General features: G+C 46.8%; 1 protein-coding gene across 16 annotated transcripts in view; it reads right to left on the bottom strand.

Annotated features, from left to right (window-relative positions):
• The window catches only part of ANK1 (ankyrin 1), a 332,523-nt gene that overhangs the window by 147,934 nt on the left and 156,966 nt on the right, over positions 1-27,623 (bottom strand). For 15 of the 16 annotated variants that reach the window (XM_029603733.1, XM_029603731.1, XM_029603734.1 and 12 more), the window contains 13 exons: positions 25,508-25,606; positions 24,043-24,141; positions 22,016-22,114; positions 21,191-21,376; positions 20,874-20,972; positions 20,192-20,290; positions 19,752-19,850; positions 16,954-17,151; positions 16,669-16,767; positions 16,210-16,308; positions 10,589-10,687; positions 2,296-2,493; positions 1,234-1,332 (listed from right to left, as the gene is read on the bottom strand). In XM_029603733.1, coding sequence (XP_029459593.1) covers positions 1,234-1,332; positions 2,296-2,493; positions 10,589-10,687; positions 16,210-16,308; positions 16,669-16,767; positions 16,954-17,151; positions 19,752-19,850; positions 20,192-20,290; positions 20,874-20,972; positions 21,191-21,376; positions 22,016-22,114; positions 24,043-24,141; positions 25,508-25,606 — 1,572 coding nt within the window. The remainder of the gene's footprint in view (positions 1-1,233; positions 1,333-2,295; positions 2,494-10,588; positions 10,688-16,209; positions 16,309-16,668; positions 16,768-16,953; positions 17,152-19,751; positions 19,851-20,191; positions 20,291-20,873; positions 20,973-21,190; positions 21,377-22,015; positions 22,115-24,042; positions 24,142-25,507; positions 25,607-27,623) is intronic. The other variant, XM_029603727.1, reaches the window with a different exon arrangement.

The raw sequence follows: 27,623 nt of genomic DNA, 5'->3' as shown, positions 1-27,623 counted from the left end.
TTATGTGCAGAATTTTAAATTTTTGTGTGCAGAATTCCCTCAGGAGTAACTATATAAATGTTAAACAGTAACAGTACTAACACATAGCACCTGAATGAAAGTATGTGCAGAGATTTCAGAATTAAATCTTTTTACTATCTCGAGTTAACCCCATCTCTTTTATGTGCACTATGTACACCATGAAGCAATGTGCATGGATTTACCCACCTGCTGGGAGGAGTAACACTAATAAAACTTAACATATAATAATAATAATCATAATGTTCTAGTCAGCACACAGTTTATCATTTACATGTTCAAAGCAAGTTACAATAGCATAAAATATACAATATTATCTTCTAAATAATGAACTGGAAATAAAAGGTTAAAAAAAATCATATTGCATAAGAATATATATATATATATATATATATATATTATGGTCAAAAAAGACAGACTACTTATTTAGTTAATAATCCTCACCTTAATTAGCTCTATAATCATATTTGAGGATAAATAAAGTACATCCAACCTAATGTACAAACTTTCATTTCTCTTTGTTTTTTCACAATCTTTTTATCAAAAAGCATACACAGAACAGAATTTCTTCCTCTTCTTACATATAAATCCACCCTAAAATCATTACAGACACTGTTATTTCCCAAAGATGCCCACCAAAATGAAAAATGTCCGTGTTTTTCTTTTCCACAGGATGTAACAATCAAAATATAACATTTCTTCTTTTCTCAGGTTGAACAAAATTTCAGACCTCCTGCTTTTTGTCTTCAAGCCCACTTCAATGCTAGACGTATTCACAAAGATTCACACACCCCCAACATAAAGGCCTCGATGTTTCGCCACCCAGACGGCTTCATCAGGGGGAACTCTAATAACAGTTTTCATACCATACAAAAAGTATCTCGATTGAGCTATAGGCTCTCTTCAGTTTTTACCTTCCATTTTCATATTACAGACATCATTATTCAAACCATCGCCTTCCTTCAGTCTTCAAGAAACTCTAACTAAGGCTGCAATCGCCATTACTAACCACTTCACATTTATCTTCATGAAAACTTTGGATTATTGCCCCTTAGGGGGGTAGTTTTGAAACTGCCCACATTGGTGCAAATTCCACAGGTGTTTGCTACCTGGCCTCTAATCTGCTCTGCCAAAAATCACTGCAAAGTGACCTCGTGTATTCAGATATTTCTGCTAGCAAACAAAACTAATGAATTCACTTTGTAGCGTCCTCACCTTTCCTGTGGCATTTGGGTGAGCGTCATGCATCAGTAGCAGCTCGGCCATATTCAGTTTTCCATATTTGGCCGCAACATGTAGGGGGGTAAATCCTTTCTGTGGAGAAACACATGAAACCAGGGCCTCAGAGAGGAGGATGCAAGGGGAGGTTAGGTTTAGCACCAGAGGGGAGGGGGAGAAGGGAAGTTAGGCCGAACACCAGAGGGGGGGGGGGGGTGGGAGGGGGGAGGGGGGGAGGGAGTTTAGGTCTAACACTAGAGAGCAGAGGGAGAGGGGAGGTCAAACACCAGAGTGGAGAAGATGAGCGGAGAGGGATGAGGTTAGGTCCAGCACTAGAAGATCGAGGGAGAGGGAAGGACAAATACTAGAGGGGGGGGGAGTGTAAGGGTTATGTCCTGCAGCACAGGGAAGGTGGCAAGGGGAGGTTAGGTCAAACAACACCACGGAGTAGAAAGTGAGGGGAGGTTAGGTCTAACACTAGAGGACAGAGGGCAACGTGAGGTCAAACACCAGAAGGGAGGCGGCATTAGATCTAATACCAACTTGGACAAGGTGCTGTCACAAGCCTAGTCTACAGAAACACAGCCAGAAGACCATCCAAGTATCACATAAATAGGACTTCTCCTTACTTTTCATTTTTGAAAGTAGAAAACTTCCATGTATGAACATTTCTAAATATTCTCATGAATTTACAAGTCTAAATAATAAGCCTATTGTAATTTTTTTTTAAGTCTTGCTTATGGAGGTTTTTGAAAGTAAAATAGGTGCATTGAGTAACCAAGGTGCAGGATATAGATTCAGTATCTTATTCTCAGGGCTCTGGCCAACAGCTCCACTCAGTCTGATGCTGGCTTTCTTTTCTTAAAATAATTTAACAAGGGGCTCTGGGGAGTCACTGCAAGCGCAATGACTGCAAGAAGTGCATTAATCATTGTCCACTGGCGGCAGGCTGCCTTCTCCCTCTCCCGCACACTACATCTTCATCTAAAGGGCACCCAGTATCTATCGCCCTTGTACGGTAACATTGCTGGCTCTTCCAGCCTGTTAGCAGGCATTCACCTTGGTCATGCACGCCTGGGAGGCGTCCTTCTCCAGCAAAGCCAGGCCTGTCTCCACGTGGCCCTCTCGTGTGGCGATGTGCAGCGGGGTGTGGCCTGCAGTGGTGGCCAGGTTTGGGTTTGCTTCATGTTCCAGGAGCAGTTTTACCATGCTGGTATGACCAATGCGAGCTGCACAATGAAGCGGGGTCTGATCATCCTGAAAAGAAGAAGAAAAAAAAAATCAGAAAGGCAAACAAGGCCCTCCAGGCAGCTCACTTTCTCACTCTTTCTCCCACCAGTGAAATCTCTTTCCCCAGAAGTCTCAGGCATACAGTAAAGTTAGGTAGAAATAACACCTGGCTCTCAGTGCAGAAGCTAGTAGCCTGATCACAATCATTGTTGTTACTGCATCGCATCCAATGCATGATCACGTAGATTGGGTAATCCATAGATTTGTATCTGCCTTCATCTACTATGTTACTATGATTGCTAATTTACATGTACATTAGCAACCTGGGAAATGTGGAGGGCAGGGAGGAAGAAGGTAGAGCAATGTGCCACGAACCAGGGAAGCCAGGGCTGAAACCCTGCTTCTCCCCTTGACGCTCTTTGTGACCTTGGGCAAGTCGCTTTATCTCCCATTGGCTCAGGAACCCGCTTAGATTGTAAGCTCTCTGGGGCAGGGACTTATTGTACTTGAGTACTTAGCATGATTGTAAAGCATTGCGTATGTGTCCAGTAGCGCTATAAAAATGACAAGTGTTATAGTCTGAGTTTTCAAAAGGATTTATGTGAATGCAACTGGGTTTTATGTGCATAAAGTGGCTTTTGAAAATGGCCCAGGGGGTTGTGCGCATAGAAGTATGCATGGAAGTGATTTCACGCATACTTTTATGCACACTAGAAACAGCCATTGCAGGGGGCAGGCTTGGGATGGGGAAACCATTCACATGCATATTTTCCATTTTGAAAAGTAGGTGCATAAATCGATATACACATGTACACCTGCTATGTCCCGGGTGTAGATGTGTGCATGCATGCTGCCCGGAGTCCCTGCACAGCTGCTTTCTGCGCGCAATGCAGGCTGTTAAAACATTACCCACCCTAAGTATTAAAACGCTGAGGCACCACAAGCTTCTCCTACCCATGACAAAAGGGGAGGGGGGCCTCCATTGAACGCCACTAATGAAAAGACCCTCTGTAGGATAGAGGGCAATATCGAACCGCAGGGAGTGCGGCTAAGTTAGCTGGATAAATTATCCATCTAACTTATACCAGATATAAGAAAATTATTCCTTACCTGCTAATTTTCGATCCTGTAGTACCAAGGATCAGTCCAGACAGTGGGTTATGTCCCCCTTCCAGCAGATGGAGTCAGAGAGAACTTCAAAAGGTGCTTCCTTATAAGGCAGTGCACCCTCTGCTAATCCTCAGTATGGAGTATATCAAAGCAAAGAGGAAAAACAGGATGGATCAAGCAACATAGAACTCAGTAACTAATAACAGTGTGCAATGGGCACAAACTGTGTCAAACAACCAACTTGCAGAATGAACCATTAACCAGCCAAAGGAAAAGGCGCTGAAGAACAATTTGAGCAGAGAGGCAATCCCAAACCCAACAAACACTCAGGGAGGGCATCTGGACTGATCCTTGGTACTACAGGAACGAAAATTAGCAGGTAAGGAATAATTTTCTTTTCCCTGTACGTACCAGGATCAGTCCAGACAGTGGAATGTACCAAAGTTTCCCTACGTAGGGTGGGCCCCGGAAAGCTCTGCTCGAATGACCCGAGAGCCAAAAGAGCCAAAAGTAGACGACTGTATGTGCAGACGATAGTGACCAGCGAAGGTATGTAACAATTTCCAAGTTGCCACTCGACATATCTCCTGGGACAAGACCGATTGTATCTCCGCCCAGGAAGCAGCTTGAGCTCGAAGAGAATGGGTCTTGACACCCACTGGAGGCGGTCGACCCATTCCAATGTACGCCGCCGAGATCGCCTCTTTCAGCCAGCGAGCAATGGTAGTTTTTGACGCCTTGGCCCCCTTCTTTGGACCATGCCAGAGAACAAAAAGATGGTCCGACAAGTGAAATTCATTAGTGACTTCCAGATAGCGAATGAGGATACGCTTGACATCTAGCTTGCGTAGATCCCCCGAAGCGTCCGCTGAGAAGGACGGGAGCTCTACCGTCTGATTCAAGTGGAACTCGGAAACCACCTTGGGCAGAAATGCAGGCACAGTATGCAAGGAAACTCCCGAATCCGTGAAATGGAGGTAGGGCTCTCTGCAAGAGAGTGCTTGAAGCTCCGAGATCCTGCGGGCAGAACAGATAGCTACAAGGAAAACAGTCTTGAGAGTGAGATCCTTGAGGGTTGCGGAATGCATGGGTTCAAAGGGTGGCCTGACCAAGATTCGGAGAATGAGATTGAGACTCCAGGAGGAGTCTCAATCTCATTCTCCGACCGGAGGTTTCACATGCTTCACTCCCCTGAGGAAGTGGATGATATCCGGGTGAGAGGAAAGGGAAGTTCCCTCTCGTTGATGAAGTAGGGAGCCTAGAGCAGAGACCTGCATCCTCAGCGAATTGTAGGCCAAACCCTTGTCCAGTCCCTGTTGAAGAAAAGATAGGATCTGAGCCACCGAGGCAGTCCGTGGCGACACAGGTATGGAGGCACACCAGTTCTCAAAAACCTTCAATACCCTGACATAGGAGATGGAGGTAGACATCTTTCTAGCCTTGAGGAGGGTTGAGATAATGGCCTCTGGGTATCCACGCCGTCTCAGCCGACGCCTCTCAAAAGCCAGGCCGCAAGACAGAAGCGATCGGCCTGGGCGAAAGATACCGGACCCTGATGCAGCAAGCGTTGAAGTTGACCTAGACGAAGAGGTCTGTCCACTGCGAGGTTGATCAAGTCGGCAAACCACGGGCGACGGGGCCATTCTGGCACCACCAGTATTACCGAGCCCTGGTGGGTCTCTATTCTCTGGAGCACTTTGCCCACCAGAGGCCAAGGTGGGAACATGTAGAGGAGAACATGACGAGACCAGGGGAGGACTAAGGCATCCACTCCCTCTGCGCCGTGTTCTCTTCTGCCTCTGAAGAACCGAGCAGCCTTCGCATTCCGGGAGGTGGCCATCAGGTCCAGGTGGGGGGGTCCCCCATCGGTGGAACAGGAGACTCACCACCTCCTCGGAGAGTTCCCATTCTCCGGGATCTAGATGTTGACGACTGAGGAAGTCAGCTTGAACGTTGTCTACTCCTGCGATGTGGGAAGCCGCTAGGCGGGAGAGGTGAGCCTCCGCCCATACCATCAACCTGTCTGTCTCCCGAGAGACATGCCGGCTCCTTGTGCCCCCTTGGCGATTGATGTAAGCCACAGTGGTCACATTGTCTGATAGTATTCGGACTGCATGACGATGGACGAGAGGTAGGAAATGTTTCAACGCCAGGCGCACTGCTCTGGTCTCCAAGCGATTGATCGGCCAGGTTGCTTGGAATGGCGTCCACTTCCCTTGTGCTGAGCTCATCTGACACACCGCTCCCCAGCCAGAGAGACTTGCGTCCGTCGTGACACATACCCATTCCAGGATGTCCAAAGGAACACCCTGGAGGAGATGATTCAGGTTGAATCACCACGAGAGACTGTCCTTGGCTCTCTGCAGGAGAGGGAGGATGGCTTGGAAGTCCTGAGACACCGGCTTCCAGCGGGAGATCAAGGCGCGCTGCAAGGGACGCATATGCACATATGCCCAGGGGACCAGATCGATGGTGGAAGCCATGGATCCCAGGACCTGGAGGTAATCCCACACCGTGGGAAGTGAGAGACCAATGAATCGTGTATCTGAGCTATGAGCGCATGAGCCCTGTCCAAGGGCCTGGACACCATGCCCAGTGCTGTGTCAAAATGCACCCCCAGGAAGTCCAGAGACTGAGATGGAGAAAGGCTGCTCTTGGCGAAGTTGACCACCCAACTGAGGGAGTGAAGAAGCGTCAACACCTTGTCGACCGCCCGGTGGCACTGGGCTGAGGACTTTGCCTGAATGAGCCAGTCGTCCAGGTATGGGTGCACCAAGACTCCCTCCCTCCGGAGAGCAGCGGCTACACTATCATCACCTTCATGAAGGTCCGAGGGGCAGTCGGTAGTCCAAAGGATAGAGTCTGGAACTGGAAATGCTGTCCCAGAATCTTGAACCACAGAAAATGCTGATGTGCCTGGAGGATGGGAATGTGTAGATAAGCTTCCGTAAGATCCAGGGAGGCCAAAAGTTCTCCGGTGTGCACCGCCGCTATCAGGGAGCGCAAGGTTTCCTTCCGAAGGTGGGGAATCTTGAGGGCCCTGTTGACCATCTTGAGATCCAAGATCAGGCAGAAGGAACCTTCCTTCTTGGGGACTACGAAGTATACCGAATAATGTCCCCGTCCTACTTCCGGGGGGGGGGGGGGGGGCACCGGATGAATCGTTCCGAGAGCCAGGAGCCTGTCGAGTGTCTGCTGGACTATGAGTTGTTTCTGGACTGGGCCACATGGGGAGAAGAGGAAGCTGTCTTTTAGCGGCCGAGCAAATTCTAACGCGTAGCCGTGTCTTAGAATATCCAGGACCCACTGATCCGACGTGATGTTGACCCACTCCTCGTAGAAAAGGGAGAGACATCCCCTATCCTGGGGATCGGGGAGTGGGCCGGCATAGCTTCATTGTGAAGACTTGGAGGATGTCCCTTGTGCTGGACCAGTCTTTGGGCTCAAAAGGACTGAGTCCAGGATTGGGAAAGTGAGGATGGCTGACGAGGGGCTGCAGTCCTTGCATGGCGGAAACGTCGTTGATTCCTGAATCAGCTTCTGGTGGAATTGAACAACCTAGACGATCGAGGGCGATCCTCTGGCAGTTTGTGTACCTTATTCTCTCTGAGGGACTTGATAATCTGGTCCAGATCCTCCCCAAATAGTAGTTTCCCCTTGAAGGGCAGGGATCCCAGTTGTTACTTGGAAGAAGAATCCGCCAACCAGTTGCGGAGCCAGAGGAGGTGTCTAGCCGAGACTGCAGAGACCATAGATCTGGCCAAGACTCAGAGTATGTCATACAGAGCATCTGCTCCATACACTATGACGGCCTCCAGGTTGTCTGCCTGACGTGCTTCCTCAGGAGGCAACTCCTGGGAGCTGAGCAGCTGTTGAATCCAGCAGAGGCCTGCCTGCTGAGCGAAGGAACTACAAATGGCCGCCCAGACCCCCAGGGCAGACACCTCGAAGACTCTCTTAAGATAAAACTTCCAGCTTTCGATATTGAAGATCTCGCAGGGCTGCACCACTCGTTACTGGAATGGTAGTTCTCTTCGTCACTGCTGAGACCACAGAATTTACTTTGGGAACCTTAAGGAGCTCCAGGAAGTCATCCGGGAGTGGGTATAGCTTTTCCATGGCTTTGCTGACCTTGAGGGAGGCCTCTGGAGAATCCCATTCCCTGGATAACAGTTGAAGGAAAGTGGGATGGGAAGGGAAGGACCTATACGGCGGATGTAGACTAGCTAGAAGGTACCCTTTCTTCGCTGGTGGATTGGGCTCAGGCGGGTCCTGAGGGGCCTCAATGTCCAATTCCTGTAGAATATGTGGAATGAGGGGGTCCAGCTCGTCCCTCTGGAAGATCCGCAGGACTCTAGGATCATCCCCTTCCAATTGAGCTGTAGCTGAGGATTCATCCGGGTCTGGGTCCTGCTGAGGAACCGACTCCTCCCCCCCCACCGCAGAGGGGTGTACCAACGGACCCTCGGAGCGCTTGTGGTGGCCGGAGGCACCCCTGTTCCCAGGAACGCTGGCCCTTGGACACTCCCCATGGTCTGGGCACTCCCCAAGACCCCGGTGGAATCAGCCATTCTGGGTACCTTGGGAGGGGAAGGCCCCATCAGAAATTCCTGGTGCTGGCCCATCCTGGCCAGATAAGCGTTGTGAAGAAGTAGAATAAAGTCCGTAGAAAATGGAGGCGACTGAGATGACTAGAAAGCTAATTTAGAGATTTTTCTCTATTCTCCTTGGCTTTCCTTTGTTTTGGATGGATCAAGTCTGATTTAAAAAAAAAAATTTTTTTAAATTTAGAATTATTTTGAGAGCTCTCCTGTAGCCTCCTGTAGCCTCCGCGCCTGGTTTAGTGGGAGCATTCTATAGCTTGCAGGCAGTACTATTTACAGCTCTCCCCGTCCCCTCTCTGTTGCCGGGGTAAGTTGTGTTTATTTCCTTCCTAACAGTTTATTTCCTCTCTTCCTCTCTCTGGGGTGCAAGTTGGTGGTGCCAGCCTCTCCCCCTGTGGCTGCTATCCGACCCGCTGCCCCTGAGACGCCATTTTCCTTGGGGCAGCCGACACAGAGAGGCGTTATTCCTCTGTGCCTCCATCAACGGGTCACTGAGGGTTAGAAAGAGAGCAGGACTGAAGCGGAGGCTTTTATCCGCTTCTTGCAGCCACAAAATCCACCACTGTCATCTGCTGGAGTCAGGAGAATACAGAGGATTAGCAGAGGGTGCACTACCTTATAAGGAAGCATCCTTCAAAGTTCTATCTGACTCCATCTGCTGGAAGGGGGGCATAACCCCACTGTCTGGACTGATCCTGGTACGTACAGGGAACCAGCAGTGTGGGGTGCCACTGAATATGCCTGGATAACTCAAAGTTAGGCAGATAAGTTTATCTGGCTACATTTAGGGATGCTTTAAGGCTGTCCTAAAATTAACTGGATAATGCCAATTATTGCATTATCTGGCTAAGTTATCCAGCTAAATATGCTCCACCCCAAAACAGCCCCAGTCAGCTAGCAACTTACCCAGAAAACCCGGGGACAGTCAAACAGGCGGGAAATTCAAAACCCTTGCATTTTTCCAGCTAAATGTCAACTTAGCCCCTTTGTATATGGACCTCATAATTACCAGAGCCAATGCCAGGGTTAGATTTTGGCATAATTAGTGCATAGTCCAGAGATCTGTAACCTTTCAAAATAGAAGAGTTCATTCATGTAAACAATCTCTTCCTGCCTCTCCTTATCCCCAACAATCAGTCACTTTCTCTCTCTCTCGCTCAGTCTCCCCAATCCTCAGCAGTTAGTCATTCTTGCTCTCTCTCATTTCTCCCCATCCCCGGCAGTCATTCCCTCCTCCCATGCCCTGCCTTTTGTTCTCTTTACCCTGTGTCACCGCAGCCAGCACTCCCTGGGATGAAGCCACAATCAGGTCTTGAAAGAGCCGCATGTGGCTCCAGAGCCACAGGTTGCCGACCCCTGGTATAGTCAAGTGGGAGGTATAGGCAGAGTGTTGAATGCTTAGGCGAGAGGCCTTAAAGAACGTTTGATTTAGGACGAAGTTAGTGACTAAGCTTCCTTATAGGATAATTAGAAGTATTGTAACTGTAGATTGCTTGTATTTTATATTGTTCTAATGCAGTTAGAGAGTAGGCATTGTACTATTTGATTGTATATAACCATTTACTATTGTTGTGTGTAATTGCATCGACGTCTGTGATGAACTGCCATTCATAAAGGGGTAGATTTTTAAAAACCTACGCCTATTTTAGAAAGGCTCAGCGACTTGTGTAAAGCCCCGGGAAACGCTTAATGTCCCGGGGCTTCGAAAAAGAGGCGGGGAGGGGGCGGGGAGCTCCGGGGGCAGGGCGGGGCCAGAGGCAGGTGCAACAGGTAAAATAAAGGTTGTAGGGGGGAAGGTTTAAGGTAGGGCTAGGGAGTGGAAGGATTAGAGGAAGGAGAAGGAGAAGGAGAAGGGAGGTTAGGTTAGGGGATTGGGAAGTTCCCTTCGAGGCCGCTCTGAAATCGGAGCGGCCTGGGAGGGTACGGGGGAAGGCCACGGGCGTCGGCGCGCGCAAGTTGCAGAATTGTGCACCCCCTTGTGCGCGCCGACCCCCGATTTTATAACATGCGCGCAACCTTTTAAAATCTACCCCAAATTGAATTAAATACATGCATGTTCTCTCAGTCTTTCTTCTCTTCCCCTCCATTTTCATTCCATTTCATTCCCTCTTCTCTTTACTCCCCTCTCTCCCACTCATGTCCGTCCATGACCCTTTTCATTGCCTTCACTCCCCTTCCTTCCCCTGAAATTTCCCATCCCCTCCCCTTCTTCCTCTGCTTCTTCTTTCCCTAGTAGAGTGCTCCTGCTAGGACACAAACACAGCTATATATATATATATCCCATTACCATTTATCTATGTCTGATAGTAATGAGGAACCTGACAAGTCATTTACATGCTCCAGCTTGTCAGAAAGGGCATTAGGCTGATAACAAAAGCATCCATCCATCCTGATGTCTGCTCACCTACCTTGGCTTTAGCATTCACTTTGGCTTTATTTTGGAGTAAATATTTTGCAACCTCAGTGTGCCCAGCTCTTGCTGCCATATGCAAAGGCGTCTCCACCTTCTATAACACAAACAAACAAGACATAAGATTAAAAGTATGTAATTAAAATAATTTACAACAAAAAGATGTGCGGCATACAATGTACTGGACAATAATATAGCAACCAAGCAATTATTTATTTTACATTTGCACACTGAAAATGTGCAAGGAATTTGATATATAATTTACGATATTGTAAAAGTGACAATTTACCCATAAACCGAATAAAGACTAGTGTGCTTCTGTCAGACCTGTACTGTCACTGTACTCAGGCACCAGTCACTGCCCCATCTCATCCCCTCTGCCAGCCAGCTGCCCCTCGTGAACCCTGTCACTAGTTTTCGGCCTCTTGGAGGCCTGCTCAGTCAGCTGTCTGCTCCTCACGGTTGTATTACAAGCCTGTTCTAGACAGATCACTTCTAGAGGCAATTCAGTCTCCGCTCATTCAGTCCTTGGTATCCATGCAGAGACCGTCGGCAAGCGCTCCAGGATAGTCCAATTGTTTATTTACTTATTTTAAGTTTTTCGTAAGACCCCCCCCCCACACACACATAGGATGCCACCGCAAAAGTATTACGAGTGATGTAAAGTGAAAAAGAGACATGGACAGGTAATGGTGAAGACCCTGAGGATTTAGAAACTGGTAAGAGATGGGTTTTAACTTGAAGTAAAACAGAGAGAGTTAATGATGGTGCGTTTTCAACGTCAGAAGGCAGCTTGAGCTGGAGAAAGCACGCTAAGAGCAAGAAAACATGGTACCTGTCTTGGTTCGAGGAATACTGAGGAGGGTACATGACTGGGAGCGAACAGAAGACCAGGGGAGGAATCGTGCAGAATAAAAGCAGAGAGAGAGAGAGAGAGGAAGGGGCAAGGCCATGCATGCATTTAAAGGGGAAGATCAAGAATTTGAAAATGGAGCAAAACTGACAAGAGAGCTGGTGGAGAGGGATGGGAGTTCCAGGCTGGTGATACAAACGTTTCTATTTTAGGATAAATGTATTTTGTTATGTGACGGGGTGCCCATTTTTTCCCCCCAAGGAATGTGGCCCCTATCCTTTTTCAACATGTCATCTATGGCTTCAGCTGGTCTGCGTGCCCTCCGAATGACCTTGCCCCTTGCTGGGATGTCAGTGTCCCGTCTGTGTCTAAAGGGGAGCGAGGTGAGGGTATAAAACTCAGCACCCCGTGTGATGCAGGAGGCTTGCTGAAGTGGGATTCTAAGATGTGGAGCCCTGGTGGAGTTGGAGCAATTTCTTTACAGAGTGGCACCAAAGGGCCTATCGCTCCACATAGGGGGTCCAGGGGAGTACAGAGAAGAAGAGTTCCCGGGAATACAGAGCGTGAAGAGGAGGTGCCAGACGAGAGGTAATCTGCCTGGGAAAGTTCACCAGAATCAGAGACTGATTCAGCCACAATCAGCCCGAGACACCAGAGAGAAGGGGGGGCACTTGGAGGGCTCAGAGTGGAAGGGGGTTCCCATCCCAAAGAGACTATACGTGTTTTGGGGAGAGGTGTAAGAAGGTGAAAAGAGTCTGTTTGTTTATTTTTCACTCATTTTTGATTGAGTTGTTGTTGTGCACCTTGCTAAGTATACTAATTTTTGGACTTTGTTTAGCCTGCAAGCAGTTCAGTAAAGATTTTTGGGTTTTGAACAACAGAACTGGTGTGGACCTTGTTTTCTTGGAATGACTGGACTGGTGAGCAGGAAGAGGCCCAGAGAGAACAAAACCCTGGGAGGTCATGGGGCCTTGAGTGGTCCATGACCCTCCCTGTGTTCACCCGTGCCCAGAACCAGAAATGAATTGGGGCTACAGTTATTTTTATGCATTTGTTATTGATGTATTTTAGAATTTGTTGTAAACTGCTCCGAGACCTTGCAGTAGGGCAGTATATATGCTTAAAACTGAATTAGAAATAGAGCTCCCAAGCAACTGGAGTGGGTGGATTGTGAATCTTAGAAGACCTGTTAGGAAACTGTTTCAATAGTCAAGGTGATACTGAAAGATATCTTAAAGGAGAAGATGAGAGCCATGAAAGGTGAGAGAAGAATTGATTTTTTTTTTAATACTGTGAAGCTGGTATTGGAATGAAGACTATGTTGAAGAAATGTGCAACTATTGAGAAAGAAGGGTTGGCAGTCAGCCCAATTCTTAGCAACATCAGAGCAGGCAAAGGAGTTAACAAAAAAGAAACTTGTCCCTGGCTGGGAAATAAGGCGAGAGTTGGGTCACTATGGAGGAAAAAGGATGAGAGAATGAGAAAGAGAGCTATGAGTATAGATGGAAGAAAGAGCACAGGTCCAAAAGCAAAGCCTTAGCAAACACCCACAGAATGTCAGCATTGGTCTGAATGCAAGTTATTGAAGAGTACACACCCTGAAAGAGAGAGAGGACGACAATCGGTGATAAACTCAGCCAGAAATACCCAAGGAAGGACAAGCAGAAAGACAAATAGAACAAGGAACAGTGTCAAAAGCAGCAGGTGGATCCAAGAGAACAGGGACAGTAGAGGGGCCGGAAAAAAAAACCAAACCCCAGTCACATGGAGCTAATGGAAGAGAGGAAGAGGAGTCCAGATGGGAACGGATCTTGCCTCTAGGCAGCAAGAAATCAAGGGTTCTGTTGGATACAGTGGACACCACAGCTTTGGAGCAGAAAGGACACAGAAAGACGGGTCAAAGCCATTTTCCATGCATAAGTTTAGGTGCAGATGGGAGAGGCAATCCTAGGGAGGGACTAGGGAGGAGTTAGCGCTCACACAAGCTTGCATCCCTCCTGCAGCAACACTTCTCACCGTTGTTCCCTCTGACTTGAGCGTGTGAGTGATCGCTCATACATTTTGGAGCATTGCTCACAGGTTTTAGACGGTCACTTGTATAATTTTTTTTCTGCGCATTATATACAGAAATGCAATGTTAATACTGGCGCTCGAAAACAACTTGCACAAATAGCAGTGGTAGGTCTGCATATGACCTTTTTCTAAGTCAGTTTTCAAAGGGAAAGTTTTTTTTCTTTTGAAAACTGATGTAAAATCTACGGGTGAAAAGTACCCCCCACGTCTGCGCAGAGTTTGCAAGTTTCCCCTAGCTAAAGAAAGCCTCAGGACTAAGGGAAGATTTGTTGAAAATGACAAAGGACCACAGCTAACTTGAAGGGATCAGAAACAATCCCACAGGAAAGATGAAAGGATAGGAAAAGACAGAATAAAAGAGAGGAAGGAGTCAACATTTTTTTTTTTTAGAAGAATCAAGGCAGGGATTAGATCTAGCAGGAAAGTGGCAGACTTCAAGGCATGAATCAGATCACCAGTGTCTTGGAGAAAAAGAGGTAAAATTGATGTGACACCAAAATTTGCATGGGAGTGCATATAGACCAAGCAAAGGCCATTGACAGCTAATGATGTTTAATGTTCGCTAGCAGCCTAAGCCAGATGTGAAACTGCTGAAAGGCTTGACTCCAGTATCACCTAGCTCCCTCCATCAGATTTTTCTGAGGTGGAAAGAATGGGCATTTTCCTGCTGTATTTAAATACGTTAACTCCTGTAAACTGCATTTGGAGGCAATAAGCAATTTGAGGACAAAAACTAGGAGGCCCATATTTACGGTAACTGCTATCTGACTGAACAAGTTAGCTAGATAAACTAATCTGGCTCACTTGGCTGAGATTTTCGGGGCACCACTATATATACTCAGCTATTTTATATTTATCCAGATAAGTTTATCCAGCTAACAATAGGGGAACCAAATAGCTGTCCTAGATTTATTTGGCTAACTAAGCCCAATAAGGCTGAATATCGGCACGTCTCTGGCTACATTAGCTGGATAAGCAGCTGCACCCTGTCCTGCTCCTCGCTTATCCAGCTGTTCAGCCAGACAATCACTTGATCGGCTAAGTGGCCACCACTGAGCATGGCCGAATATTCAAACAGCACCACTTAGCCGGCTAAGGGGCGCCGAATATTGACCTCTAGGAGATTTTCCTTGGGTAGATATGTGTTTACCCACCTAAAAACTGCAGTCGGATTATTGCACTCCTCTCTGTGCCAGTGAAAGTCCGCAGACTGTTCACAGCATGCGCAAGTTTCAGCTGCCGGGAAAAGCAGGTCAGGTAGTGTCGGAGGAGGAGGGAAATTTTCATTTTGAAATCTCTACACATGGTTTCTGACGCGTACTTTGTACCCACGTGATGGCCTGATTTCCAAAAGGTGGACCACACAATAATTTTCCCTTTGAAAATGAGCTGGCAGTTCCACGGGTACCAAAACAGCCCTGCTACCAGACTCAGAACTGTCCTCCCCATGTCTTTCTCTTTGCTGTCAGAAAGTGCTGCAGAGTTCTAGCTGTTGCATTGGTCCTGGAGCAAAAAGTAAAGTCTTTGCACAATGTGAGAACTTGCAAAGGACCAGCATAAAAAAGAAAGTTGCTGTTTATTTATTTATTGAAAAGCTTTTATAGGCCATCACCTCCAAATCGAAGCCTGGTGCAGTTTACAACATAACATTCCCAAATCACATAAACAGACAGAATTAAAACACAAACATAATAATATTAATAACATCATAAAACACGAATATAAATAACTACTTAAAAGTCTCCTTAAAAAACACAGCTTTTAACTTTTCCCTAAAATTCTAAATGTCGTATTACATGAGCTTTTCCAGACCAGGTAAGTTGGTCCTTATAAAGGTATCATAACTTATTAACAGGCTGCTGCAAGAAGACATGCGTTAAAAAGCACCTGTTTCCCTAATGTGTGCAGAACCAAGTCTCCTGGGCACCTGATGCAATATTTAAATGGTAAAAAGGACGTACTAGGGAAGACTTGTATGTTGCTAGCAATCAAATGCATCAGGTGCTCAATACCAGCATCCATTTTATCCCACTTTAGTTCGCATAATGCAATGGCTTGATGAAAAAAAAAAAATTCTGGACGTACAATATACACGAACAATAGCACGGGGCGAAATCGGCCTGGAGAACGTCTACTGTGCATATATATTTGTGCATCCAGAATTTTTTTTTTTCATCAAGCCATTGCATTATATCATTATCTTAAAAACACCATATTGCAAAAATACTAAGTAAGAGGAACCACAGAGAACAGTGTTTTTTAATTTCTCCTGACTTGCGGATTGACTTAATGCCAGCTACGAGGCTGGAATTTGCTGTGTTAAAAAGTGTGTTTTGGGTGCCCAGCAATTTTCTGCATTAGGGGGGTAATAGTAAATAGCCTCATCTACATGGAATTTATATGTGATGAGCCCTATTGGCTACGTGCTTTTTAGGGTTCGCGTTTTGGATGCGCTAATCTCCTTACTAGCGCATCCAAAACGCTCGTCCAATCGCGCGTAAATCTGTGTGCAACGCTGGCACACTTTATTGCATCAGCCTGTAAGACTCTAGATGTCAGTATGTAAAACAAATGCAGGTGTTCTTACACCCCAGCTGTACCTAAAGCACGTGACACACTCAGGCATTCAGGTATCGTCACTGAATTGGTGTGTGTGTGATATCTCCCATGAGGGGAGCAGAGCTTGCACTCACCACGTTGAAAACATTGGGAAAGGCTCCACGCTGTAGCAGGGTCTTCACGATGGGCAGGTGTCCCATGAAGGATGCCACATGCAGAGGAGTTAGGCCAGACTGCAATGCAGAGACACCAAGTCACACGGCGACAGCTATTAATCACATACCTCAACAAGCACAGCAAATCCCACCTGCAATTTACCCTCATATGCAAGGGAATTTTTTTTTTTTTTTTAGCGATCTTAAATAATTATTCGCCCCAAGAGACTGACCTATTCTCACTCAACTCCTGCCTCGGGGCAGAAACTGACCTATTCTGCACCCAAGGAGCTGTTCACACATGCAAGTACCCTTCTGCTCACACAAAGCAGTATGAGCATGATAGGCAGGCGTCCGGGAGACGATGAAATCGCCTCCATTATCTGCGCTCCATCTGGATAAAACAGAAGGTGTCAGGAGTTTAAGCGTGCGCAGTACCTCGGTGACCGCATCGATGGAGGCGCCAGTCTTCAGCAGGAGATCCATCACACGGATATGATTCTTCTTACAGGCTATGTGAAGGGGCGTGAAGCCATTCTACAGACAGATGGACAGAGGCAAGAATGACACGGCATGCATGTGCCTTCTCACTGCTAGCAGCTCTCTGCTCACCCTACTCCAATAAGCGGTTTACTAATATCACTTCAGAAATACACAGAGGAAATTGGACTCTGACCATTCTCTACGCAGAATACATAGTTTCTGATGCAGGTTTATACTGACCAGTGCTCTGGCGCTTGGTTTGGCCCCTTTATCCAGCAGCACTTTGGACACTCGGTGGTGGCCGCAGTGGGCAGCCACATGCAGTGGGGTCAGGTGGTCAAGTGTGATGTCATCGATTTCGGCGTTGTACTGCAGCAGCAGGCGTACGCTGTCCAGGTGGTCTCCCTGCGCTGCCATGTGGATCGGTGACAAGCCATTCTACAGTCAGACACGAGAAGGCAGAGGCAGGGTTTCACACTGCAGGAAAAGGCAGAGTGCCAGGGCTGCAGCTGGTGCCCCTGGGGAGAGGGCCTGCTGCGGTGTCAGCGCTCGTTCCCTTTCTCAGGGACTATGGGAACTTCCTTACAACTCCTTTAACAAGGGGAAGCATGCTTACCTTCTACTGGCCGTTCACCCATGTCACTTCTGTAGTACAGGCTTTTGTTAGTCAGAACAAAACATTTCCTGAAAATTAATTTTTAAACAGGGAGGGGGGGGGGGGACCAGGGAGGAGCAGATTGTCTGTAGCCCTCAGTCCCTCGCCCCCCACCAAATCATCCACAACTATCCAGGATGCGTTACAGAAATTAAAAGTAACAGAGGAAAGAGCAACATGGAGAGCAGCTCAGCAGAACTCCGGGAAATTGGAAAGAGCAGTTTGTACACGTGGGTTTTAATTTTTTGTTTTTCCCCAAGGATTTCCAGGGTGGTAGCCTCCAGAGGTTGGGAAGGCTGGAAGGAGTTTGGCAATGTGGACAAGGTGGGGGCAGAGTAGGATCCCAGAGGCACTCCCAGGATTTTAGCAGCGTCAGGGAATGAAGAGGCACCGCCAGAAAGTCAGGAGGAGGCTAAAGAACATGGGCACAAACCGGTAAAAAAAACAAAACTTCAGCTTCGGGTGGCTTCATGATGAGACAGTCAAGAGAGAGTAGGATAAACAGGTAGAAATTAAAAACAAGGAGGGAATATGCACAGCCTTCACCCAGAATGCAGACCATTCCCAGAGCTCCCACAACCCCCAGAGAGGGCAGACTACGCCCAATCCTCCTCCCCCAGAGAGGGGCCGATGCAATATCATGCACGCGGGCTGGTGTACAGGTTAGCCCGTGACTGGACACGCATTTCGGACACGATAGGCTAACATCCGGTGCAAAAAAAAAAAAAAGGATTAGCATGTCAAAAACGTGCGTCCAAACGCGCTCGTAGCTAACAGCGTTCATCACATGTAAGTGCCACGTAGATGAAGCTATTATCTATTGCCCCCAATGCAAAAAAATCCCCGTGCTCCCAACGCTCATGCTTTAACACGCAAGAATTAGCGCTAGCCCCGGAACTGGCGTTAAGTCTGAAATTACTGCTTTTCTGTGGTTCCTCCTACTTAGTATCACCCCCGATACTAAGCAGGAGGAATCACAGGAAGCAGCATGAAAAAAAAAATTCTTGACAGCAGTCAGGTTAGGAAAACGGACATTCAATTTACCAGCGTCCGTTTTCCTAACCCACGTGCAGCCACATCTCCTGGGCGCCTGATGCCATGGATGCGCTAGGGGCGCACGACTTATCCCTGCAGCATCCTTTTTAGTGCGACGGCGGCTCATCTGCCCTATTGCATCAGGCGCCCAGGAGAGGGGGGATGTGCGGGGGTTTAAAAAACATGCACCCAGTTTGGACGCACGTTTTTTCGCGCTTCATATTGCATCAGCCCCCGAGTGCAGATTATTCACAGCTCCCCCCCCCCCCCCCCCCACCTAGTCCTACCACAATCCTGGAAAGCAGATTATCCACAACCACCCCCTGAGAGTACAGCTCTGCCCCCGCCCCCCCCCCCCCAGAGAGACTGCCTTCTCCTACATAAACATGCAGCTTCTTCCACTGTGGGCTGTGACTCACATTACTGCAAGACACTAAGAAGAGTTTAAACCAACACCACTTAGGCTATAGATTTAGTTATTTATCTATACAATCTTCTATTCCGCTGATCCACAAATCTCAGCAGAGTACAAAAAACATACAAAATAAAATCATACATACAAAATAAAATTGGACAAACATAACTTAATACTAAGCAGCACTAGCAATTAAGGAGAAAAAGCTACAGGAAAGCTGAAAGGTAATAAGCAGAAGAGAATCGTATCAGTCAGGGAAGGCCAGGATAAACAAATAAGACTTCAGCAGCTTTCTAAAATGAAGCAGGTCCTTTTTTTTGCTCTGATTTCCAGCAGGGGATAGTTCCATAGGGCTGGGCCCGCAATAGAATAAAAGCACTTGTGAGACTCCGTTAGCCATGCTTGTTTGAGAGACAGGATTTCTAGCAAATGCTGGGAGGTAGAGCGGAGGCTCCGGCAGGCTGGTATATCCGAACAGAGGAAGAAAAGCAAAATGGGGCTAACCCATGAAGGGCCTTAAAGATCCAGGTCAGAGCCACATCGATGAATATATTCCAGCTATCTTAAAGTTAGCTGGATAACCTTATCTGGGTAACTTTAGGACAGGTGTATGGGCTGACAAGATTAGGCCGAATATGTTATCTGGCTAACTCAGCTCCTCCCAGGCACGCTTCCCAAAACACTTCTGATTTACCAGCCAAATGTTAGCCAGATAAAAAAAATCATCCAGCTAGAATTAAGCTGGATAAGTGCCCAAATATTAATTTAGCTGGATAATTTCTGAGCTTTCTGGCTGAATGCTTCTGAATATAGATCTCCACATGCCTGAGAATCTCCCTGCAATCTGCTGAGGGTTGGTGCAAATGGAAGCTGGAGAGATGCCGAATAAAGGGACATGGAGAACAGGCATAGCTGAGACCACACGAGTCCTACCTTGGTTTTTGCTTGGATAGGAGCTCCATGGTCCAGAAGAATTTCAGAGATCCGCACATGGCCATTTCTTGCTGCACAGTGAAGAGGAGTCAGCTCATCCTACACCAAACAAAAGACGCGTTATTCCAAGCCTGAAGCTGTCCAGAGTATTCACAGCCATCTCCACATTACCCTGAGGTTTTACATTCAATTGTTGGTCTGCAGAACTGTTTGGGTTTGGGTGAGTGTGATGATGTGCGCTCTCTGTGCCACTCTCATTGCCTATAGCTTCAGGGTCTGGCAACAACTGCTTGTCATGGCAGTGGTCGCCCGTCCCAGTAATCAGCTACAGGCATCAGCAGCGCCAGCATGTTCTAGTCAAATAATAAGCCAAGTCATGCGTGTCCGAGGGGGAGCTAATGCACCCCTGGCAGACCCGTGCTTGCATTTCACTCACGTACTTTGGTCCTCGCGTCTATCTGAGCTCCTCGGTCCAGCAGCAGACGCACCATGATCACGTTTCCCCGGCGGGAGGCGATATGCAGAGGTGTGATTCCATTCTGCAGGGGTTGGGAACAGAAAAGGAGAAAAGGAGAGCAGACAAACCAACAGTGAAGGCTTCGTCATGTAACATTTATAATGTGACGTTCCCCGGGGGAAGTAGGTCAAACACATTGTAAGTGGCAAAAGGCTGCTCAGGCATCATTGCCACAGATCAGAGGAAGGACTGCGGCTAGAGGCTCCCTCACATTCAAGGCTGGCTGTCAGTACTGGTTTTACAGGCTATTTAGAGATGGATTCTGCTTTCAGGATTCCCACGTTGTAAATATGGGATGGTGTGATGCAGAACTCTCAACTAATTCCAACCTATCTTGAGACATTCCCATCTGATCCTGACTTTTAAGCTTCCAAACCATAATATTCTAAGATTTATTTTCCTGCTCTGTCATTACATGTCTCAGAATGCTTGCATTTAGGAATTGACCAGACCGGTTCTGAGCTTCTGATGAGAAGGAGTTGGTTGAGAGGTCTTTTTCTCAGTGAAATGTCAGGTTCCCGCTTGGATGCAGTTTGAGAGTGGATGTTCTGCATTTAACAGAAATATCCCCGGGTTCCAGTTCAGCCCTCGGCATTTGCACATACCTGTGGGCTAAAGTTCACATTTGCTCCCCGGTTCAGAAGCAACTGGGCCACATTCAGGTTCTCATAGTGAGCAGCGATGTGAAGGGGCGTAAATCCCGTCTGCAACCGAAAAGGAACGGTTCGTTAGCGGAGCAAGATGTTCACAGGGCCGGTAGATTGGATGAGTTTTTGCAAATCCACATGGTGCAGAGAGTGAGGCTCTCCACAGGGACACTTCTGCAGCATGCTCGCTGTCCTCTCCGGAGGTTAGCCATCCCAAATCCCTCTGGCACGCTCTGAGAACGAACTACCAGTAAGAGACGTCAAGCGGCGCCTACCTTAGAGAGCACGTCTGCATTGGGGTCGTTCTGCAGCAGCACAGCTGCCGTCCGGGTGTCGTCATTGCGGGCGGCAATGTGAAGGGCAGGCAGACGCACTTTTCCCTTCGTCCCGTAATTAATCAAGTGGGCCACCACATTCTCATGGCCCTGCTGTAGAGCAACAGCCAAGGGTGTGAAGCCATCCTGAGAGAGGGTGATAAGTCAAATTACAAACACATCTCATGGTAAAGAAAGCATTGCTTATCACAACTTGGTATATCGGTTACTGGGAGGGGTTTGACACCTCATTTTACAAGAAAATCAAATTATTAGCTTCTAAAACTGAATTAAATGTGGAAAAAATACTACTCATGATAGCAGAGTTTGGGGCGAAAAGTAAGATATAATCAGAGGCAGAGGAGAGAAGTGTGATAATATCTTGGGGGGAGAATAGTGTGATCACATGGTGGGGAGACAGGAATGTGATACTATAGAGGGGACAGAGGAGAGAAGTGTGATGCTGTGGAGGACAGAGGAGCGATTTGTGATACTATTGAGAGCCCAGGATGGAAGTGTGATCACATGCCGGGGAGAGAAAATGATGCTGTAGGGAGCTGAGGATTGGAGTGAGGGATTGTGATACCCTGAGGAGATCAGAGGGAAGGAGTATTATACTATCAGATGGAAGGAATAGTGGCAGAGGAAAGGAGTGTGAAATCTGGTTGCCGTGCCCAGGAGAAGAAAAATAACACCACCAAATTGGGACTACAAAGGAAGGACTTAACTGGAGTTTGATAAAGCAGGAGAACATTGATGTTGCCACACCTGACTACTAGAACTTACTTCTGTTGCAATATTTTGGTTAGCTCCATTCTCAAGGAGAAACTTAACAACTTCCAGGTGATTCTCTTGGGCTGCCATGTACAGGGGTGTAAATCCTTTCTGAATACAGAAGAGAGAAGAAATGGCCCAACAGGGATATACAGTGATAGGGAAGATCTGTTCCTTAAAACTGTACTGAAGAATAAATAATAGCAAAACACAAGCCACCATCTCTCTCACATCAACACTTACCAAAATTTTTCCCCAAACCAAACACCTGCCAGCATCCCTCCTGCACCAATGCTCCTCACCAAACTCTTTCCCATACCAAACACATGCCAACATCTCTCCCACATCAACATTCCTCACCAAACTCTTTCCCATACCAAACACATGCCAACATCTCTCCCACATCAAGATTCCTCACCAAACTCTTTCCCATACCAAACACATGCCAACATCTCTCCCACATCAACATTCCTCAAACTCTTTCCCATACCAAACACATGCCAACATCTCTCCCACATCAACATTCCTCACCAAACTCTTTCCCATACCAAACACATGCCAACATCTCTCCCACATCAACATTCCTCACCAAACTCTTTCCCATACCAAACACATGCCAACATCTCTCCCACATCAACATTCCTCACCAAACTCTTTCCCATACCAAACACATGCCAACATCTCTCCCACATCAACATTCCTCACCAAACTCTTTCCCATACTAAACACATGCCAACATCTCTCCCACATCAACATTCCTCACCAAATTCTTCATACCAAACACATGCCAACATCTCTCCCACATCAACATTCCTCACCAAACTGTTTCCCATACCAATCACATGCCAACTTCTCTCCCACATCAACATTCCCCACCAAATTCTTCATACCAAACACATGCCAACATCTCTCTCGCATCAACACTTCCCATCATCCTCTCTCCCATACCAAGCCCACACTAGCATCTCACCTGCATCAACACTCATCAACTTCTTTCCCATACCAAACAGGCCAGCATCCCTTCCTTATTAACGCTCCTCGCCATCATCTCTCCCATAACCAAACACACACCAGCATCTCTCCCACATCAATGCTCTTCACCAGCCTCTCTCCCGTACCAACCACATGCCAGCTTCTCTCCCACATCAACACTTCTCCCAATCTATTCCATACCAACCACATGCCAGCTTCTCTCCCACATCAACACTTCTCATCAGCCTCTCTCACCTACCAAACACAGGCTAGCATACTGCATCCTTCCCACATCAACATACCTCACCAACCTTTCTCCCATATTAAACAGATGCTTGCATCCCTTCTTCAGCAACACTACTCACCATCGTTCCCTCTAACTTGAGCATGTAAACGATCGCTCATACACTTTGGAGCATTGCTCAGAGGTTTTAAACGGTCGCTTATATACATTTTTCTGTGCATTATATACAGAAATGCAATGCTAGTACTGGTGCTCAAAAACTGTTGGTTTAAAAAATTATTGCTCATGTGAAAATTTTTTTTCACACATCTAGTCACTCTTTGGAGAGAACATTGCTTCTCACCAGCCTCTCTCCTATACCAAACACACACCAGCATCTCTCCCACATCAATGCTCCTGAACACCTTCTCTCCCATATTACATACAAGCCAGCATCCATCCCGCATCAGTGCTGCTCAACAGCCTCTCTGCCATACCAAACAAACACCAGCAGCCATCCCTCATCAATGCTCCTCACCATCCTCTCTCCATACTAAACCCATGCCAGCATCTCTCCCACATCAACACTTCTTACCAGCCTCTCTCCCATACCAAACAACACCAGCATCTCTCCTGCATCAACGATCCTGCATCAACGCTCCTCACCAGCCTCTCTCCCATACCAAACAATTGCCAGCATCTCTCCTGCATCAACACTCCTCACCAATTTCTCTTTCAAAACAAAACATTCACAAGCATCTCTGCCAACCCAAAAACACACCTACATCTCTCCCATACCAAACCTCTCACCAGCTGCTCTGCCCTTTGTACACAGGTCTCTTACCTGTGACTGGGCATTTACATCTGCTCCATAGTTAACAAGTTCTCGGACCACCTCCTCCTGACCTGCTAGGGCTGCAATATGCAGAGCAGTATTTCCTTTCTGAAAGATACCAAGAAAGTAGGAGAGTCAGACACAGAGCATAAAATAAAACCACTTGTATTTGGGTTTATGTGCAGGGAGCTGTATCCTGGTTCAGATGGTTAGGTGGACATAAATCTCCCTGTACTGCCTCATCTCCCCTGTCATCACTGGTTGAGATCTCCCTCTAATACTGTTATCCCTTCTAACACAGATCTCCCTACAATGCCCCATCCCATCTGCCACCGCTGGCTCAGATCTTCCTGGGTGACAGAGGCCCTAAACTATGACCTGGGTCACTATAAATGTGCCCTTGCGAGAGTGTTCAAAGATGTCACTTAACTTTTACTGCCAGGTTACTGTGATGACTCATTGTGGCTGAGGATTATTAAGGGAATTGGGTATATTCCTAAGGAAGTTTTATGTTGGAGAGGTTTAGAACCACAAGGTGGAGTTTCCTTGAGGACAATATAAGGCTGTGTTCAGAGAAAGGAATACTCTTCCTGATCTGGTATTCTGAGAGTTGAATAGGGAGCTCAGCTGTGTCTGGCACGAGGTTGGTGAACCATTGCTGGGCTCTTGGGTGGTGCCCACAAGCAGCACAGGAGGATTATGGACCATAATAGCTTTGTGGAAATTTGAAGGGAAGTGAGAGACCTAAACAGAATGGTAATTTGACCAAGAAGACTTTCATGTGGGGCTATGAGTAGTAAATCTCATCTGATGTGAGGAAGAATAGGGGAGAATTTTTGCGTTATGATATCCCAGTGAAGATTTGGAGGAAGAGTTTTGTTGCTGTTGTTTTTGTTGTTCCTGCTGCTGTTACCTCAGTGCTGTAAGAGCTTGTGAATCTTGATTTAATCAGTTAATTTTAGTATTGTTCATCTCTGACTGCTGAAAACCCCAGAAATAATTTTTGTTCATTGAAGATACCTCTTTTATCCTAAGGCGTGGGCTCGAGAGAGGCATCTGTCAATTCAAGGGAAGGAATAGGGGGGCAGTCAGAGGAGTATGCAGTGTTTTTTTGTGTTGTTTTCCCTATCCAGCTTGATAGTTCCCTCGCCTCTGTGCCAAATCCACTTACCCACCACACAATCTGCTTGACCAGTTTTGTTTTTTTGAACCCACAAAGAGATTGGTGCTTAGCTGTCAAACAGGCAGCAGTCAGCTCTCTCATTTTGGGTGCCCCGTCAGGGGGTCACACCTCTACTACCGCATCCCTTCTAACACAGATCTCCCTGCAATGCCTCATCTCATCTGCTGCTGCTGACTCAGATTTCCCTGTAATGCCACATCCCCTCTGCCACAGAGCTCCCTGTAATGCCCCATCCCCTCTGCCAACACTGGCTGAGATCTCCCTGCAGTGCCGCATCCCCTCTGCATATACCTTGGTTGTGGTTTCTAAAACGATTTCCTTGTGCAGAAGTTCAATCACCATCTTCACATGGCCTTCCTTGGAGGCCAGATGCAAAGCATTCAGCCCATTCTGGAAAGAGGACACAGTGGGGGAGGGTCACAAATATTTCAGGTTAATCTGGCAGACCTAACTGCTGTGCATCTCAGAGGAAATCAGCTAGTGCTGGAGACCTTGTTCTGTGCCACATAAACTTACAGAACAAACTTTAAAGAGATATGAAGCATGGATGACAAAGAAATCATTAACAGTAACCCAAAAACGTACTTCCATTGTTCTGATCCCCAGACCTACCATTAAAAAAATGTTACAATTCAATCAGTGTAAATAGCAGAGTGAGTACAGTACATACCCTGAACGCCCATTCCCCATCTCTCTGGTCTTTAAGTATTTGAATTTAGAATTTACTTCCAAAAGCATACCTGCAACATAGTACATAATGATGGTTCTGCCTCAGTGGGCCTTAGTTAAGAAAGATGCTTTCCATGGGCACAAAAGATGGAAACTCCTTTTTTAAATAAAGTCTTCAGAGTTCCAAGGAAGAAGGAAATATTATGAAAGATAAGTCTTACTATATCATAAAATGCATTTGCTTAGTTCTAACAAACCCAGTCCACTCAATAGGCAATGTTAATTTAAAAAGTGCTCCAGGTCTCCTTAAAGAGGGAACACACTGCAAGCTCAGGCCTGTGCCCTGCTGGTGAGGGACTATGAGCCTTTATCTCACGCTGCTTCAGTGCCATCTCTCCTTCACTTGTGACCTTAAGACTGCAAAAAGCTGTTACCTCTCTGGACGGTGAACCTTTAGAGTTTGATTTTCCAAGTGATGTCTGTGCATTAATATCCTGTTTTATGCATGTAAGTGACACTTTGAAAATCGATTAGGGGGCTGTGTGTGTGTGTGTGTGTGTAAAAGGACATGAGAAACCCCAGTTCACATGGATTAGGAAGAGGCATTCTGGGAAGGGGGAGGTGGAGGGGAAGATGAAGGGATGGAGTTGGGACAGAGAAAGCATTTATGTGCACACTTTGGAAAATCAAAGTATGTGGGCACGTGTACATGCGGAAGGTTACATCTCCTTGGGAGTAGGTGTACCTTTCTGCGCATACATGCACGTGCGTACTGGTACAAGTCGCGAAGTTTTCAAAGTGGACTTATGCGCACAACTGCCTACCTTCTCTAGCTAGTACTGCTGGTAAAGCATTAGCACATGGCAGAGTCCATTTTAAAGGCTTCATATGCAAGGTCAAAGGTGAAGTCTCTTCAGCACTAGGAAATGCATCAAAATTATTTCATAGCATTTTGGTTTTCTTTTTAAAATAAAAATATCAATTTACAATCTCGTTCACTGCACACTTAACTGGCTCAGCTCAGATCTTAGTGGGAGCAGGTTTCAGGCCCACCTAATCGCCAACAAATTGATTCCTTTAAACTAAAGCATCTTTTCTTTCTATGCATGGGAGATGGGCAAAACAGTACATGCACGCCTGACAAATCAGTGTGAGTGCACTATTTTCTTTCCCCAATCTAGACTTGCCCACAAGAATGCCTCTTCTTGCTGCAGCCCAAAGTATACCCACTATGCCTAGCTTTAGCTGCGTTTCAGCAGATTAGTTTTGAGTTAGGCCATTTTACCCAGGCAAATGCCTTTGAAAACTGCCCTGAGTGAGTCCTAGCGCAGGGTGGGCAATTCTAGTCCTTGAAAGACACCAACTGGTCAAGTTTTCAGGATATCCCTTAATAAATAAGCATTGTAGGAAGAGAGGTGAGACAGGGGGATATGATATAGATATTGAAATGCCTGAAAGATATAATTGCATGGGATCCTAAGCCTTTTCAATGGAAAGGAAGCTGTAGAACTAGGAATCACAATATGAAGCTCTAAGGAGCTAGATTCAGGAAGAAAGTCAGCTCTCTCATTTTGCCCAGAGAAGGTGGTGATGACAAGGACAGTGACAGACTTAAAAAAAAAAAAAAGCATGGGATAAATACAGAGGATCCTAAGTGCCAAGACAGTGGTAATGAAGTACTGGGCAACCTTCACTGAGCAACAGTTGCAGCCCAAGACAGCAGTGATAAGGCTGCATT

The sequence above is a fragment of the Rhinatrema bivittatum genome, chromosome 5, assembly GCF_901001135.1.
Source record: "Rhinatrema bivittatum chromosome 5, aRhiBiv1.1, whole genome shotgun sequence".
NCBI lineage: Eukaryota > Metazoa > Chordata > Amphibia > Gymnophiona > Rhinatrematidae > Rhinatrema > Rhinatrema bivittatum.
The sequence above is the reverse complement of the archived record's forward strand: the minus strand, read 5'-3'. Positions and strand labels throughout refer to the sequence as shown.